We start from the raw sequence: 17,547 nt of genomic DNA on the forward strand, positions 1-17,547 counted from the left end.
TTAGCGGGTCCATAGCCCAGGAGGGAATCTACAGCTCATGACCTTGGCAGGAGGCAGGGGTGGGGGCATCAGACTGGTGTACTCAGGATGGATCTTCATCCAGGAGCTCATTAGAGCTCAGGGCAGAGGGGCAGAGTATAGGGAGAGGGCTGGGCTGTATGGAGGTACTTTCCTCTCCCAGGAGGGGAACTGCTGCCATTGTCACCAAGTGGCCTGAACTGACTAGCAGGGATTCCTGGGAGAGAATATGGCCTGTATGAGTGCACTGCATGGTTTTGTGCCAGGTTTTTTTTGCTTGCAGCTGTCGGAACAGTGGTCCCATGAGTGCACTCACTTAGCTCCTGACCCTGGACCTGAGGCAGGCAGGTCTCGAGAGCCAATTTGGGGCCGGGAATAAGGGTTGGCCCAAGGCTTCTGGTGGACACAGATGGAGCATGGATGGTGGTGACTTAAGGCATCAACCCTGTGTTGGGGGAGGAGTCAGGCTGAATTGAACCCCCAGTCATGGACTCCCTGCCAGAGAGGGTCAGGAGCTGAGAGTTTAGGACTATTATTTGGCAGGTGGGACTAGGGAAGATGCCGGGCAACCAGGCCCTATTTGACTGGATATTTTTCCTCATTGTCCCTTCTTGACCTTCCTGCCAGCAGGCTGAGCTGCTTCAGCACAGCCCCTGGATGTACCTGTGTGGACATGCTTCCTGGAGTGTCTTTATGTGTATCTCTCTCAGGGTCTCTGGCTCTTTTTCTTATTTACTCTGTTTTGTGTCCTTTCTTCTTTCTCTGTCCAGGTTTCATCTTGAGCTTCTATGAAGTTTTATACTACATGTTCCATATGAAGAGCAATGGTGGGAGCCAGGAAAGTGTTGTGTGTTTGTGTGTGTGTGTGATGGGGGGGGGGGGGGAGAAAAGGCTGTCTCTTAGTGAGTCGGTACCACTCACCATTGCCCTGCCTTCTGTCCAGTGGGGGAAGAGCATGGCCAGACTGGTGCTGGGAAAGGAGATAGGGTGAGTGTGCAGCATGTATAGCTCTCACTCTCAGGCATTGGTCTGCAAGTCAGCTCCCAGCCACAGCCCCTTAGTTTAGTGAACTCATTTCAGGTACATGGAAAACATAAGGCTTTGTTCATTGGTTTTCAACCTTGCTGGAACAGCAGGATTAATATAAAGAATTATGTAAAGAAACAAGAAAGCTCAGTGAGGGTTTTAGAGAAATGGCAAAACTAGGATCACGTTCTGCACAGGAATGTCTATGGTGTGTGTAAGTGGACCAGTCCCACAGGTTGGGGGCAGGCAGGAATTCTCGAGCACAGAAAAGAGTCACTAAATTTCCAAGCAGACTTCTGAGTAGAATAGGCTGTGTACTTTTACATCAGAATCCCCCAGCTTTATTCACTCACCAAGTGAGGCCACCAGACAAATCCTAAGCTTCATCATGATGATCCCTTCCTCACTCATGTCACCTAAAGAGAAGATGTCTTCTGTGGCATGTCAATACAACATAGCACCCCAGGCAGCACTGCACATGGTCAACACAGGTGGTCAATGCTTGTTTAGGGAGCAAGTGCCTCAGCCGTTGTTCACCCTCCAGAAGGTCAGGGCTGGGGAGGCGGTCTTCTCTTGAAACTAAGTTTGGGATGACCCTCCCAACAAGGTCACCTGCCCCCTTTAAAGAAAAACAAGGTTTATGGTACTTCCTGCTTCTGACTTTGCCTGAAAGCTTGAATCTGAGTTTCAGGATTGGGCCGCATCATCCACTCACCTCCTATCTAAGCTCCTCCAGCCCTTGACCTTAATGTTTTGGCATCATTATCTTATCTCCCTAAAACTTGTGTTTGAAGGGTCTCCCTGGAGTTCAGACCCAGCCCCTGAGACTTTCCACTTCTAGCCCTTGAGTACATCATCATGTTTTCAGTGTCTCTTGTTCCTCATCCATCAAGTGGCAATGATAATAGTGTCCATCTTACAGAATTGTTGCCATAAGTATTAAATGTATTAATGTAAGTGCTGTACCAATATCTGCCTCAAAGCAAGTTGCCAATTAATGTGTGTCTTCCTCTCCAGGCTGGCAGATCTGCCTTAAGTCTCCTAGGGTCTGTCTGCAGGGACCTCAGCCCTACGTGCAAGACATATCTCCTGTCTTAGGTGTTCAAGCCTTGACTAGAAGAGTGAGATACCCCTTCAACATGCTCTGTTTAATTCATTCATCCATTCAGCAAATGTGTATCATACCTCCAATGTGCCAGGCACTGTGTCAAATGCTGCAGGTGGAATATCCCCCAGGGCAATGTACAGCCCAGTGGGAGATGAGCTAGAAGATGCAGTCAGTGGGTTAATAGATGAGGAGATCTTAGGAGGGCATGTGGCACAAAGCTGTGCTCCATGAGTTGTTCAACAAATGATGTGATCAGCTGTGATGGGTGAATACTGTTGCTGTGGAGCATTCAGGGTAGCTTAGCCAGGTGTGGGAGAAAGTGACGTGGAACCAAGATGAGACACAGCAGAAGGGAGAAGATGGGTTTGGGAAGAGGGCCCAAGGGCAGCAGATGCCTGGCCTGTGCAAGAAATTGGAAGCAGTTCACTCTGACCAGAATGAGGGTTTGTGGGAGTGATGGAGGAGGAGGAGGCTGGAGAAGCAGGCAAGGTCAGAGTGTGGGTTTGAGAAACTATGTCAAAGAGCTGGCTTTACTGAACTCAACGGAGCCTTCTCTCCTGGTCTGGGTTTTGAAGAGAGCTCCAAAATTCCAGCAAGGCTCCACAACACTCTGTGACAACCAGGGGCCCACCTCTGTGCTCCTAAGGGTGATGGCCAAGCAGGAGGGGCATGTGTGGCAGAGCTTTCCCAGAAGTATGTGAGGGGCTGTTGGGGACAGGGCCTTGGCCAGCAGTTCTGTTTTAACCAGACTCTGGGTCTTCTTTCTTTGCAGATGTTGGAGGAGCTCAAGTGTTAGCAACAGGCAAGTCAGCTGAGGCTGAAACTGGTAGGTCAGTGCCCAGCTGATTCTGCGTGGGAGGTGAGGGGCAAGAAGGAGGCACTCTAAAAGGCTAGTCATCACAGAATAAGGAAGGGCAGCACTCACCTTCAGGCCTGCCCTTTATCACAGGGATACTGTCCTGCTCAGGAGACTGTCCTCAAAGAGAATGTGAATCATCAGGGCCACGTTTGTTTACACTCTGTGAGATGAGCAGCTGCAGCACCTAGAGTGCCCTGTACTATGGCCTTGATCCCCAGACAGCAGCTTCTGCCATGTTCTGTGCCCTTACCCACTCTCTTTGCCTGCATAGTCCCGGCTCCTCTCTACCTCAGAGTTCTCCTACACTGGCAAGGTGAAGTCTGCATTGTTACCTCCTCCCAGAAAGCTGCCAAACCCATGTCAGCCAGCCCAGCCCTGGCATTGGATTGAGACTTGTATTCCCCACCTGACTGCAGGTTGGCCAAGATGGAGCAGGTCTCATTCCTTTGCCATCAGCGCTCATCACACAGCAGACAATTAACACATACTTGATAAAAGAATTAATGAAAGTGTAAGTGAAAAAGGAGTATAGGAGGCAAGATAAATGAATGATTAGTTACTTGGAAGTGAGTTCCACAGCTGAAGGGTAGAGTTCCAAGAAGAGGGGATGGGATGTGGGTAAAGGAGTGGGGGGGTAAGAATGTGCCCTCAAGAGAGCAGAAAATTATGTTGGCCTCAAAGGTCGAAGGGTAGAATTTTAAAGTCTATATGCATGACTTTGGACTTCATCCAGTATGTAAAGGGAACCTAGAAGACCTTTTCAGTGTAGCAATCCACTGAAACCATTGTTCAATTCCTCTTTGCACTTCAGATATCAAATACGCCATCATCGGGACAGCTCTGGGTGTTGCCATATTAGCTGGCTTCCTGGCCCTGAAGATCTGCATGATCAAAAAGCACTTGTTTGATATTGATTCCTCAGACCTGAGATTCAATGGTAAGCAAACAGTGACACTCAACTGAGGCTCTCTCTCTCTGACAAGGGTGTGTTCCCTACAGCCACCCAGCACAAGGCACTGAGAGCAACTCCAGAACACTTGGTAGGAAAGAATAGAAAATCATGGACCAAATAGTAATACAGTAACCACCCCCACCCCACACCCTATGTCTCTGTCTTTCCATCTCTGTGCTTTTCTATTTAGTTGTTTCTGATCTTCGTAAGAATCACGTTTCCTGGAGAAGGGTGGGAAAGATAAAATTGATCCCTGGAGGTAATGAGGCTGGCTCTAGCATGGGTGGGGGTGGAAGGTGCTGCCAGTGCAGATCATGTGGGCCAAATGACATTTTTTAATAAATTGGGGAAGTTTTATTAATCCAAGGAGAGTTGGGCTTTCATGAACCCCACAGGGTTCTGTGTCCCATGATACCCGTAGGGTGGCATATCTCAGGCAGGTGCTGAGCTGTTAGTTTGAGTTTTGATAGCAAAAAGAAACCATGATTCACACCCCCTTTTCTCAAGGTGGGACCTGAAAAAACGACCCCCATATAAGGCATTTTGGAATGATGATGCAGTTTTCTATGAGATTTTCCTGAAGATGAGAAGGACACCTTACCGCATCTCAGGAAGATTTGATGATTATCTGTGAAGAGATACAGAAGGCATGGGAGGTGGTATCTGAGCCTGGAAGAGGGGGAGCAGTAGCACTCGGGGGGCTTTCTGAGATGCTCACATGTCCAAGTGCATGAGGGACTTAATTAGTCATAAGAGTTTGTTTACCATTGATTTTATATCCCTATGAACAAGGAAGGAGAAATAGCAAACAGCCACTTCATCACATAGTGAGGCGCATGTCAGATCTGAGGACAGAAGTTAGTAGGAGCTGCACATGGAGAAGAGGCAAGGAATGAAGCAGGAAGGGATGTTCCAGTGAAGGCTCTGTCTCACCTGCATACTGAACTAATAGTTCTCATTGACAGGATCTGAATAGAGAAATACAGACAGTGCCAAAGGTGGGGTCAGGGTACTCAGCTCAAGACCAATACCTCCAGTGGCCCTAACCCAGGGAACCTCTCAGCCCTGCCTAAGTCCAGTCGGCTCTGACACCCTCCCCCTTGCCTGACACAGAGTGAACTGCACATTGATTACTGCCTCCTTCCTAATGCCCTGCTTTCTATGTTTAGATACCATCGCACTAAAGAAGACAGCCCCAAGGTAAGGCCACTGCTGCAATACCTTTTCCCTCCTGTTTTATATATTCTGATCCTCTCCTGTCATCCTAGCCTTTTATCCACTCTGAAATGCTTCCTAGGGGACTAGAGTACACCCCATGGCTCCCTCTGCCCACTCTCTGCTCCTTTGGGCCAGTGGGCAGGTGTCATGAGAGGAGGAAGTGCAGCACAGGGTATAGTAGCCAAAAGGGCTTGGGCTTGCCTCTGTGTATCCTGGCCATGTGGCTACAAACTATGTGGCATTTCTGGCCCTGTGTCAGGATGATAGAGTGCTCAGATGGAGATTCTAGCGTAGTGCTCTTACGCTCACCCATGGGTGAGCAATATTCCCCTCACCCATGCCAGCCAAACTACCCACACACACTGAAGATACTCTCTGAGTTAAGGTACTTGGTTTTGGAAATTCTGGTGCCCTGGAAGTCTCCCGAGCTTGTTGCAGACTCTATTTCAAGGATATCTTAGTACTGGAATTCTCAAAAATGTAACATTTCACAAAAACCAATTCTTAATTCTGGTGTGTGTGTCTGAGCATGCAGCATACTAGCAGGATGAGGGACTGGAAGAAACTGTGATGATGTATAATGAATGACTGGCACACGTATGTTTGTGTTTGTGAAGATGCTGCTATGCATAGTATAACACAAATGAGTAGCTGCTATGGTTTTATGTTGCTGTGTATGATCATATCAGAAGCTTTTCAGTTTTGTGTGTGTCTAAATTCTGGATTATTCTAACATACCAGAGACATAGGAGGCCATTTCCATAATTCAGGTGAGGTGGCTACTGTTGTCACTCAAACAATAAACACTGTGAAAGTGAAGTACAGGAAAAGGGATGTGAAGGGAGCAGGAGGAAGGCAAGTAAGTGAAGGAAGGGAAGGAAGAAATGAAGGATGGGGAGAGGTGGATAACTCTTGGTTTTGGAAATTGGGTCTTATTGGCTGGCTGGAACTTCCCCCAGGATACATTCCATCACCAGGCATAGGGAACTGCTCTTGGCATGGGTCCTATCAGAACTCCTCTAAAAAGCAAGGAGTTTTGAAGACAAGGGAGGCACAATTCAAGTTTCCGAAACTAACACTAGATGGAGTCAGGCTGAGTCAGGAAGAAATTAGACCCAAAAGAAAAGGCAAAGGACAAGCACGTTGTTCTCTTGCAGCAAAACTTTGTGTGTGCTTTCTGTCATCTAGAAACAATTTCATAAAGCATTTATCATAAATAGAATAAATTATGTTTGCAGGTTAATCCTCAACCTCTCTGAAAGGTGAGTTGGTTGTGAGAGACATCACTTACTGAAAGGAGGAGAGACAGTCTGGAGGTTCTCTTGTGTGCCCCCACATGGGACTGGAGGCAACTGCCAACAATGGGCCAGAAGTCCATGTGTAGAATGGATGTGAGACCAGGAATCAACATCTTTTTTGGACATTTGTAGATGTCCAAATCCTGCTAGGATTTGTCCTAGCAGGTGGTCCTTTGACAAGATATAAAATGAAACTGTGGGGCATTTGCCCAATTAGAGCTGAGAAAACTGGGTTTTAACAGCAAGATAGTTAATTTTTTTTTCATTTCCCAAGACATTCTCTTGACAGAGGTCAATTAAGCAGTTAGCCAGTTTACTCCATTTGATGAAAAAATTTCAAAACTTTTCTTTGTGTTATCAAGCTCTCAGTTTGGCTAGATGTCTGTTTTTTTCCACTATGGCAGCAATTTTCAACCTGGTTCATCTCATGGCACACATAAACAAATTACTAAAATTCTGCTGCACACCAAAAAAATGTATCATATTTTTTGTCGATCTGACAAAAAATAGGTATAATTTTTATTTGTTCACACTGGACAGCTACTGTTGTGTTAGCTGTTGTCAATTTTTTATTTGGCAATCATAAGAAAAAGAGGTCAGTACCCCTGACTAGTCAGGTATTACATGTCTCTTTTTTTCCTTTTTTTAAAATATATTTTATTGATTATGATGTTACAGTTGTTCCATTCCCCCACCTTTATTCCCCTCTGCCCCACACACCCTCTCCCACCCACATTCCCCCTGCCCCTTAGTTCATTTCCATGGGTTATACATATAAGTTCTTTCACTTCTACATTTCCTATACTGTATTTAACCTTCCTCTATTTTCTATCTACCATTTATGCTACTTATTCCCTGTACCTTTTACCCCATTTCCCCCCTCCTCTTCCCCACTGATAACCCTCCATATGATCTCCATTTCTGTGATTCTGTTCCTGTTCTAGTTGTTTGCTTAGTTTGCTTAGTTTGGTTTTGTTTTCATTTTATTTTTTAGGTTCAGTTGTTGATAGTTGTGAGTTTGTTGTCATTTTATTGTTCATGATTTTGATCATCTTCTTTTCCTTAGATAAGCTCCTCTAACATTTCATATAATAAGGGCTTGGTGATGATGAACTATTTTAACTTGACCTTATCTGGGAAGCACTTTATCTGCCCTTCCATTCTAAATGATAGCTTTGCTGGATAGAGTCATCTTAGATGTAGGTCCTTGCCTTTCATGACATTAAATGCTTCTTTCCAGCCCCTTCTTGTCTGTAAGGTCTCTTTTGAGAAATCAGCTGACAGTCTTATGGGAACTCCTTTGTAGGTAACTGTGTCTTTTTCTCTTCCTGATTTTAAGATTCTCTCCTTATCTTTAATCTTGGGCAATGTAATTATGATGTGTCTTGGTGTGTGCTTCCTTGGGTCCAACTTCTTTGGGACTCTCTGAGCTTCCTTCGGGAAATCTATTTCCTTTGCCAGATTGGGGAAGTTCTCCTTCATTATGTTTTCAAATAAGTTTTCAATTTCTAGTTCTTCTCTTCCCTTCTTGGCAACCATATGATTCAGATGTTGGAACATTTAAAGTTGTCCTGGAGGTTCCTAAGTCTTTCCTCAAGTTTTTGAATACTTGTTTCTTCATTCTGTTCTGGTTGAATGTTTCTTTCTTCCTTCTGGCCCAAACTGTTGATGAGTCCTGGTTTCCTTCCCATCACTGTTAATTCCCTGTATGTTTTCTTTATTTCATTTTTCATAACCTTCACTTTTTCCTCTATTTAGCAACCATACTCAAGCAATTCTGTGAGCATCCCAGTTACCAGCATTCTGATCTGTGCATCTGACAAGTTGGCTATCTCTTTGTTGCTGAGTTGTATTTTTTCTGGAGCTTTGATCTGTTCTTTCATTTGGGCCTTTTTTTTTTGGTCTCAGTGCTCCTGTTACATAGTAAGGGGCTGAGCTTTAGGTATTTTCCAGGCCAGGGCTACCCATGTTGTTGCATTGTGGTGCTGTATGTGGGGAAGGGGTCAGAAAGGGAACAGTGCCACTTGCTCAGCTCTCATCTGACTTTCAGTCACTTCCTCCACTACCCACAAGCAAATTGTGCCCTTCTGGTGCTGATTCCCAGATGGGTGGTTTTGTGCACATTCTAGGACTCTGTGGGTCTCTCCAATGAACTCTCCTGTGAGGCTGGGAGTTTCTCCTGCCACCTCAACCCCCAGAGGTTTTTTCAATCAGAGGTTTTGAGGCTTTATTTCTTCATGCTGGAACCCTGCTTTGCATGGTCTGTCTTGCTCCCCAGTTGTTCTTCCCAGTTTATCTGCATGCAAATGTGGGACCTCATGTTCTCCCAGTTTTCGCTTTGCCAACCCTGGACCTCCAGCTGCCTTCTTGCCGTGAGTTCTCCCTGCCCTGCTGCTGTCTCTCCCTTCCTACCAGTCTGGATGAATGTTTCTTCCTTAACAGCTTGGTTGTCTTTCATACAGTTTGATTTTCTGTCCATTCTGGTTGTTTTTTGTTTTTAAATTTGTTGTTGCCCTTCTTTTCACTGTGCGAGGAGGCACAGTGTATCTACCTATGCCTCCATCTTGGCCAGAAGTTCAGGTATTGCATATCTTAAAAATTCCCATGGTACACCGGTTGAAAATTGTTGCCCTATGACATTGTCACTTCTGAAGTAACTAAGTCTGTTGTCTTGTATTATGTCCCATTTTTTTTATTTGTCTGATTTTGTCCTCCTGAGTAAATTCAGATGGGGAATTTTGTCAAGGTGTTTCTTTTTTCCTTGCATTGCATCAGGAGGCATGTGGTGTCAGGCTTTCTCACTCTTGGGGACTCTGTGTTTAATCGCTTGGTCAAGAAAGCGACTGCTACATCTCTGCATTGTTGAGATAAAATGTCCTCTTTGTAACCAGTAATTAATCTGAGGAGTAGTACTCTGAGACCATGTGAACATTCTGGACCCCAGAAATTCTTCACCCAATGATTTAATATCCCTTTATGATTTATGTTTGAATCAGTTATTGCATTGGGAATTACAAAATACTGAGTTCCTAATTCCAGCATTCCTTCTACATTTACTAGCTGACATTCTTCTAGAGAAAAGACTTTCTTTCCCCCAGTTTTCTTTCTTTTACTTGTTAAATATTATTCCTATGAATTTCAACACATTTTAATTCATCACCATTATGATTTTTTTATGCCCTAATTATCTCAAGTTTTCCCAGTTCAAGTCACTCCTTGGTGGCTTTGACAGGACCTCATTACTCGTTGAGCATTTCCTAGACTTCAGCACAACACAATCCCCCAAGTTCACTTTGTACTGTTCCTGCTCAGACCTGGGATCACCCATTTTTCCTAGGGTCCTTGTTTTCTTTCTTCCCTCCCTCCCTCCCTCCATTCCTCCCTGCTTTCTTTTCTTGATGTGAAATACTTTTTAGAAACCAAGATGTGGGCATGGTGTGTGCAATAACTACTGAGGCCTTATTGCTTCTACACACCTCTAGAGACAGACAGGAAATGTACATTAAAATCACACACTTAATATCTTAGTGTTCTTAAGTTTTCTTATTCCATATTTTTATCTGGCCTACTCCAAGGTGAAAACCCTGTTTCTTAGTCACATGAAAATTTTTATTCATTTGTGGTATCTTATTATACATACACAATATTTCCAGAATTACAACCACAAACTTACTTAGTAACTTGAATATTTCTTTACAGCTCTTTTTGTTCTTAGAATTTAGCCTTCTTTGTGTGTATTGTTTTCAAATTGAATTATTTTCTGTGTGGTTATGCTATTAATTTGATATAATTAGAAACATTTGTTTCAGCCTGTCTCCTATTTTCATGTTTTCTTTCATATTATTTAGTTTAATTTTACTTTTTGATTATGTCAAACATGTATATAGTTCAAAGATAAAATATGTAAATATATAAATTCATAGAAGTCTTCTTTACTTCACCATGGTTTGAGCTAACTCATTTCAACAGTTTCTGCTTTATCTTTTCTGTGTTCATTTTACACATATATTTAATTAAAGATTTTACATATATATATTTTATAAAATTAAAGAAATGTTTTTATATGTATATATGTACATAAATATAAAATTTTCCTAGCTCTTCTGTTTTTTTTTTTTTTAATTTGACCATTTGTAATTTATGGTAGAGTGTGGTATAAGGTGGAGATTTAATTGTATCTTTTTTCCAAATGGTGATCCAGTTATTTCGATATCATCTTTAATGCTCTCTCTTTTCCCTAGTGTTTTATTTGCCACCCTTATCATGTTCTAAATTTCCATATGTCCTTGGACAGTTTCTAGACTTAAATTGCTTTCCAGTGGTACCTGAGATTATTCAGGTGTTAGTAGGTGCTCTGTGGAAGCTTTGTGGCACACTCAACTGTCTGCCTGGGCTATTCTCAAGCACTGTGTTTCCTCTTTAGGGGTACACTCTGGCTCTTCTGTCCTAGCTGTTCTTACATATTTGTTTTTCCAGATGAGCTTTAGAATTAATTTCAGAATCTATCTAGGAATACAGACATGTTGGTATTTGGGGGAATTGCTTTGTATCCATCTACTCAGTGGAAGACAATTGACTTCTTCACAATATTAAGTAGTCATTCACAGAAAAGAGATTTATTTTTTACAAGTCTGTTTTTGTGTGTCTCGGGAATTTTCAGATTTTACGCTCATGGGTTTTTCACATTTCTTGTTAAGTTTATTTCTAAATATTTTATGATTTTTGTTGCCTTATAAATGGAGTTTCCTAGTTTGTCTCCTACTTGGTCATTGATTGCTTATGGATTTTTTTTGTATGTTAACATTATAGCATCTGCCTTATTAAATGCTCTTATTGTTAGTGTTAGTTTTCTTCCTGATCTTTTATTTGCCACCTTTATAATGTTCTAAATTTTATGGTATCATGTCATCTGCCAAACTGTGGATCTTCTTTCCAATTTTTATGCAGGTATTTGTTTTTCCCTGATTGTATCAGCTAAGACCACCAATGCTAAACAATAGTGGAAACAGTGTGTAGACTTGTTTTGCACCTGATCTTGGTGGGAAATACACTAGTGCTTTGCATTAGGTAAGAAGATGGCTTTAGGACTGAAGTATGTGCATTTTATCACATTGAGAAATTATCCATCAATTCTTATTTTATTGAATTTTAAAAATCAGAAACATGTGCTGGAGTTGGTCAAAAGACTTTTCAACATTAGAATGCATGAACTTATCCTCAGCAGACATACTCTGGGACTCTCCTAAGCAAACCAAGAAGTATAGGTAGGCATCTTTATTATTAGTTCTGTTTTGTTTTGTTTTTCTTTCTTTCCTTGTTGGTCTATATAATTTTTTGTAGGATGTGGTAGATTTGGGTTTAGGTAGCTACCATAATCTTATGGTCTCTAAAAGACCCTTTCTTTCTTTTTTTTACCATTTAAATTTTTAAAATATATTTCATTGATTATGCTATTACAGTTGTCCCAACTCCCCCTTTCATTCCCCTCCACCCTGCACACCCTCTCCCATCCACATTCGCCCCCTTTAGTTCATGCCCCTGTGTCATAAGTTCTTTAGCTTCTACATTTCCGATACTATTACTATTCTTGCCCTCCCCCTGTCTAGTTTCTACCTATCATCTATGCTACTTATTCTCTGTACCTTTTCCTCCTCTCTCCCCCTCCCACTCCCCTGTTCTAACCCTCCATGTGATCTCCATTTCTGTGGTTCTGTTCCTGTTCTAGTTGTTTGCTTAGTTTGTTTTCATTTTTGTTTTAGGTGTGGTTGTTAATAATTGTGTGTTTGCTGTAATTTTACTATACATGTTCTTCATCTTCTTTTTCTTAGATAAGTCTCTTTAACATTTCATAAAATAAGGGCTTAGTGATGATGAACTCCTTTAACTTGACCTTATCTGAGAAGCACTTTATCTGCCCTTCCATTCTAAATGAAAGCTTTGTTAGATAGAGATATCTGGGATGTAGGTCCTTGCCTTTCATGACTTGGAATACTTCTTTCCAGCCCCTTCTTGCCTGCAAGGTCTCTTTTGAGAAATCAGCTGACAGTCTAATGGGCACTCCTTTGTAGGTTACTGTCTCTTTATCTCTTGCTGATTCTAGGATTCTCTCCTTCATTTTACTCTTGGGTAATGTAATTATGATGTGCCTTGGTGTGTTCCTCCTTGGGTCCAACTTCTTTGGGATTCTCTAAGCCTCCTGGACTTCCTGGAAGTCTATTTCCTTTGCCAAATTGGGGATGTTCTCCTTTATTATTTGTTCAAATAACTTTCCCTCTTGTTGCTCTTACTCTTCCCTTTCTGGTACCCCTATAATTCGGATGTTGGAATGTTTAAAGATGTCCTGGAGGTTCCTAAGCCTCTCCTCATTTTTTTTGAATTCTTGTTTCTTCATTCTTTTCTGTTTGATTGTTTCTTTCTTCCTTCTGGTCCACTCCATTGATTTGAGTTCCAGTTTTATTTCCATCACTGTTGGTTCCCTATGCATTTTCCTTCATTTCACTTAATATAGCCTTCATTTTTTTCATCTATTTTGTGACCAAATTCAACCAATTCTGTGAGCATCCTGATCACCAGTGCTTTGAACTGTGCATCTGATAGGTTGGTTATCTCTTGGTTGCTTAGTTGTATTTGCTGTGGAGCTTTGATCTGTTCTTCCATTTGAGCCAATTTTTTTGTCTTGTTTCACCTGTTATGTATGATGGACAGAGCCTTAGGTGTCCACCAGGGCGGGGCAACCCAGTCACTGGATTGTGACGCTGTATGTGGGGGTGGGGTCTAAGAGGGAACAATGGCACTTGCTCTGTTCTCTGTCAGATTTCAGTCCCTTCTGCTGCTTCCCCCAAGCAAACTGGGCCTTTCTGGTGCTAATTCCCATGTGGGTGGGCTTGTGCACATTCTAGGACCCTGTGGGTCTCTCCAATGAACTCTCCTGTGAGGCTGGGAGTCTCTCCCTGTGCCTCAACTCCCACAGGTGTTTTCCATCAGTGCCCCGAGGCTCTATTTCGCAGCACTGGGACCCTGGGGTTCACGGTCTTTCTTGCTCCCCAATTTTGCCTGGTTTATCTGCACATGAATGTGGGATCACCTGGTCAGCCAGCTGCTTTGTGCACAGTGCCTCACTTCACAATTGCCGCCTTGCTGGGTCTGCCCATTGCCAACCCTCGCGTCTGGTGCTACCAGTTTTTGTGCCTTGACGGCTCTCCACCCGACTGCCAGATTCCACCCTTCCTACCAGTCTGGATGAATGTGTCTATTTTAACTCCTTGGTTGTCTGACTTCCAAACAGTTCAATTTTCTATCAGTTCTGGTTGTTACTTTGTTTCTAAATTGTTGTTGTCCTTTTTGGTTGTGCGAGGAGGCACAGTGTGTCTACCTACTCCTCCATCTTGGCTGGAAGCCTAAGACCCTTTCTCTTGATACCCTGTTTAGGTCTGCAGCCTAATTCACCTTTGAAGGGGCTCTTTGAACTCAGGATTTGTTAAAGGCAATAGGAAGAGTAAACTTTCTATTGAGCCTGGACCTCTCCAGGAGTATCAAACTCATTTTCACTGGGGCCACATCAGCCTCGTGGTTGCCTTCAAAGGGCCAAATGTAATTTTAGGACTGTATAAATGTAAGTACTCCTTGACTAGGGACAAGATGTTTGTCACTGCTGCTGGATAGAAACAAGGTGCCAGGCTTGATAAAACAAGGTGGAGGGCTGGTTTCTGCCTGCAGGCCTTATGTTTGCCACCTGTGCTCTAGACCAGCTTAAATTTGAACTTCTGGCCCCATCACACTTTCAAAAAAAAAGCACAAACACCTGACAGCACTTAGGCCCTCTCTTGGAATCCCTTTCTTCACTTCTCTTTCTTACTGTTCTTGTGTATTTCCAACTTGCTTATTTTCCATGTTGGCTCTGCTGCCATTAAGCTCTGTAACCCCAACCTGGACCTGTGCCCTTGGTCTTCCACACATGGGTAGAAAAATATGTGCTGTCCCTTTTATGGCCATTGGCTTGGCTTGTCCATTGATGCTTCACTCTGCCCTATTTCTGCTAGTGCTGCATCTTCTCCCATGGAGAGATGTTATTAAACATCAAGATGTTAAGACTGAATACACACAATGAAATGGCATAAACAGGTATGCAATGTAGGCATACATATGTCATTCTGTTATAACTATACATAATGTTTATGTGAAACCGCAGTAAAGTGTTGGTGTGATTTCAGTCTCAACTCGCATGTGTTGGTGAAGCCTTTAGCCAAGAGGGCCCACAGCAGGGTTTCTGCCCTACTTTCAGCCCAGGCTCTTCTGTATGGAGATCTGGTTTGTTAACCTCATCTTTCTTCTCTGTTCCTGGTTTTTAATACATACCTATGCTTCCATCCTTCCTGTTAAAGCTGGCAAACTAAGTACAGCAAAGTCTCACTGTCTGTAACAGTGTGTAGTTCAAACTTGAAGGTATCAGTTTCCAGTTACATTCCCGTAGGTCTGTCTACTTAGTTCCCCTTAGCATCTGCCCAGGTCTGTGAAAACTCTTCAAGTATATGAAGTGGCACCTTTCTCTTAGGTGTGCCTGTTAATCTTGGGGAATGACTTCTTCTTTTTTTGTTATCTAGTGCATGAGGTGTTGTTGTGTTTCTTTGTCAGGCAGATAACAACCTTCAGCTTGAGCTCTACCTAAAAAACTCCTCTTTACTTAGAAGCCACTGGTCTTCAGGTCCTTTTCTATGTTGCATGAGGAAATGTCCCACTTTGCTAACATTTGCTGGTAAACTTTTTCACACCTGCTTAATTGTGTGCCATGATTAGAGCATAGTCACTCTGTCAATAAGTCTCCTAGATGGTTCTCTTCCTTTCCAGAGATGCGCAAGCGGTTGAACTCTAAGTGAGCAGCCACTCAGGAGAGGTTTGCAGTCTAGACAACTACCCACTGCAGTTTTGGAGATGTCTTGAATTTGAATGTCCAAAACTGGTGATGGATCTTCACATGGCATTTAATATCCAGGGCAAATATGTTATTTGAACGGAATCTATGGTGCCTCTGTCCTGAAGGAAAATATCACTTGTCTTCTGCAAGAAGCTTGCTACATAGAGGGAGGCATGAGCACTTTATCCAGTAGTTAGAAAGGATGGAAGCCACTGAATTCATACTGCCTATCCTGGTCCCCATGTCAGAGCTGTCATGCTTCTGTGATGGCATTGCTTCTACCACAGCAATGCTTATGGAATGAGAACCCAACTCAGGACACTGCCTCTTTAGCATCACCATCTTACAACAGGTAAGCAGCATTTTCCAGAACTCATGGCTTTACCTTCTTAGCTGCCAGAAGAATCCGCCCATGAACATTCAGGTGTCTTGATACATGAAGACCATGGGGCAGTCTCTATTCCTATATATGAAACACTGATCTTCCATAGAAGAAATGGCATGCTGGATTAAAGTGAGAGAAGGAGGTGGCCATGGACTGAGACTGGAGCTCTGCAGCTCCTAAAATGATGGGACCAACAAAAGACTAAATGGGAAAGCAGATGCTGTGCCTTGTAGAAAGCTATACAAATATAAATAGATATTGTTATACTTATAGAATTATTTTTTGGTTATTATTACAATGTACCTACCTTGTCATGGGGAGGCTTAAGAAATCCACATATTTTTGTTATTCTCATAAACATAAGACTCTGTGACACACCCCTGTTAACATTTCTCTGCCCTGTAATATCAACCTTGTGTTTCTGGGGCTGCATTAAAAGTACTGTTTGCCTCTCTGTTCAACAGAAATCCAGGTGGTTATATGGAGTAGTTCTCCTTGGATTTGATTACTCTCCTCATGTGTGATCAAAGATGAGCTATATTTCAAAACAAAGTGCTGTGTTACAATAATTTGCCTGGATTCCCAGGGCATCTTTCATCTGACTTGATAACAATGTAGTTCATTAGCAGCCTTTGTTAACTGATAACCTAAAGCAGTAATGCAATACTCATAAGTAATTTTCTGTGTGTAAGATAAAATAAACCATCGTGTAAGCTATCTGTTAATTGATTTGCTTCTGTTAGCAGCATTTTAATTAAGACATCTAGTTTGTGAGTGGCAGAGACTCTTGTGAACTGAAGGTAATGCTTCTGGATTTTCAGTAATCATTTTATTTTCTATAGACACAACAGAACCATAGGGTCCTCTCCCCCACACTACATCATGACATATTTTCCAAGCACCATTTCTGGGCTATGCTTTTGTTTGATCACCACACAAGTTCTCCTGTTTGAAGAACACAGAGAATTACACTGAAGACAAGTGCTGTCTCCTCAAGTTATAAGGGCTGATATGCCTAAGAGCCAAAAGGGGCTGGGGACCCTTTGCAATAGGTCTCCTTGGCTTATATACAAATTCAGGCTCAGTGGCTTTCTCTTGTGGTAGTCTTTCTGGGAGCTTTCTCATGCCCCCTTTGACAGCCCTTCTCTATGAGACCAGATCCTGTGGATGGAGGTTCTGGTGAGCAGATCTCCTTGGACATGTTTGGAAGCGGCCATAAGATATGATTGTGTCTGTGGGTGCAATGTCTTCAGTGAAGGTCATTTCAACTACTTCAAGCTTTGGTTTGGAAGCATGGCAGAGGGCAGGGGCTGGAATAACTCGGGGGGCGGGGCTGGGAACTCTAGAACACATGCAGGTCCCAGAGAATCTGTCTTGGTGGGTAGGGCCCCTTGTCCAAAGCAAAGGAGCAGATGACACTCAAACACCAGAGGAAGAACCATTGCTACATAGGTGAAGCAGGCTGCAGATGGCAGTAGCCAGCCAGAATCTGGAGCAGTGCTGCAGGTTTATTGATTCCAGGATTTAGTACCTGAAGGAGAAGAAGGTGAGCTGGGAAAGGGTTATCTGGCAAGATCAACAAATTAAGTATATATTAATTTCTATATCTACCAATAACATATAAATTAAAATTAATATGTGTATACTCTTCTATATGTGTTAAGAGTCTATATATCATAGAATTCTCATATGTTCTATGATATATTCTATTCTAGAAATATATGGGGTTAGAATAAGTAAGTAAACAACATCCCTTTTCATCATCCAACTTT

At 42.7% G+C, this 17,547-nt stretch overlaps 1 protein-coding gene across 2 annotated transcripts in view; it reads left to right on the forward strand.

Moving 5' to 3' along the window:
* Window positions 1–16,476, forward strand: part of TMEM273 (transmembrane protein 273) — a 34,795-nt gene extending 18,319 nt beyond the window's left edge. The window contains exons 2-5 of one of the 2 annotated variants that reach the window (XM_045842305.1): window positions 2,925–2,978; window positions 3,823–3,948; window positions 5,133–5,163; window positions 15,324–16,476. In XM_045842305.1, the coding sequence (XP_045698261.1) occupies window positions 2,925–2,978; window positions 3,823–3,948; window positions 5,133–5,163; window positions 15,324–15,348 (236 nt within the window). In that variant the 3' untranslated portion in view covers window positions 15,349–16,476. The remainder of the gene's footprint in view (window positions 1–2,924; window positions 2,979–3,822; window positions 3,949–5,132; window positions 5,164–15,323) is intronic. The other variant, XM_045842306.1, reaches the window with a different exon arrangement.
* Window positions 16,477–17,547: the final 1,071 nt, after the last annotated feature.

This window comes from Phyllostomus hastatus, unplaced genomic scaffold, assembly GCF_019186645.2.
Source record: "Phyllostomus hastatus isolate PE091 unplaced genomic scaffold, TTU_PhHast_1.1 phas_contig_38, whole genome shotgun sequence".
NCBI classification, from domain to species: domain Eukaryota; kingdom Metazoa; phylum Chordata; class Mammalia; order Chiroptera; family Phyllostomidae; genus Phyllostomus; species Phyllostomus hastatus.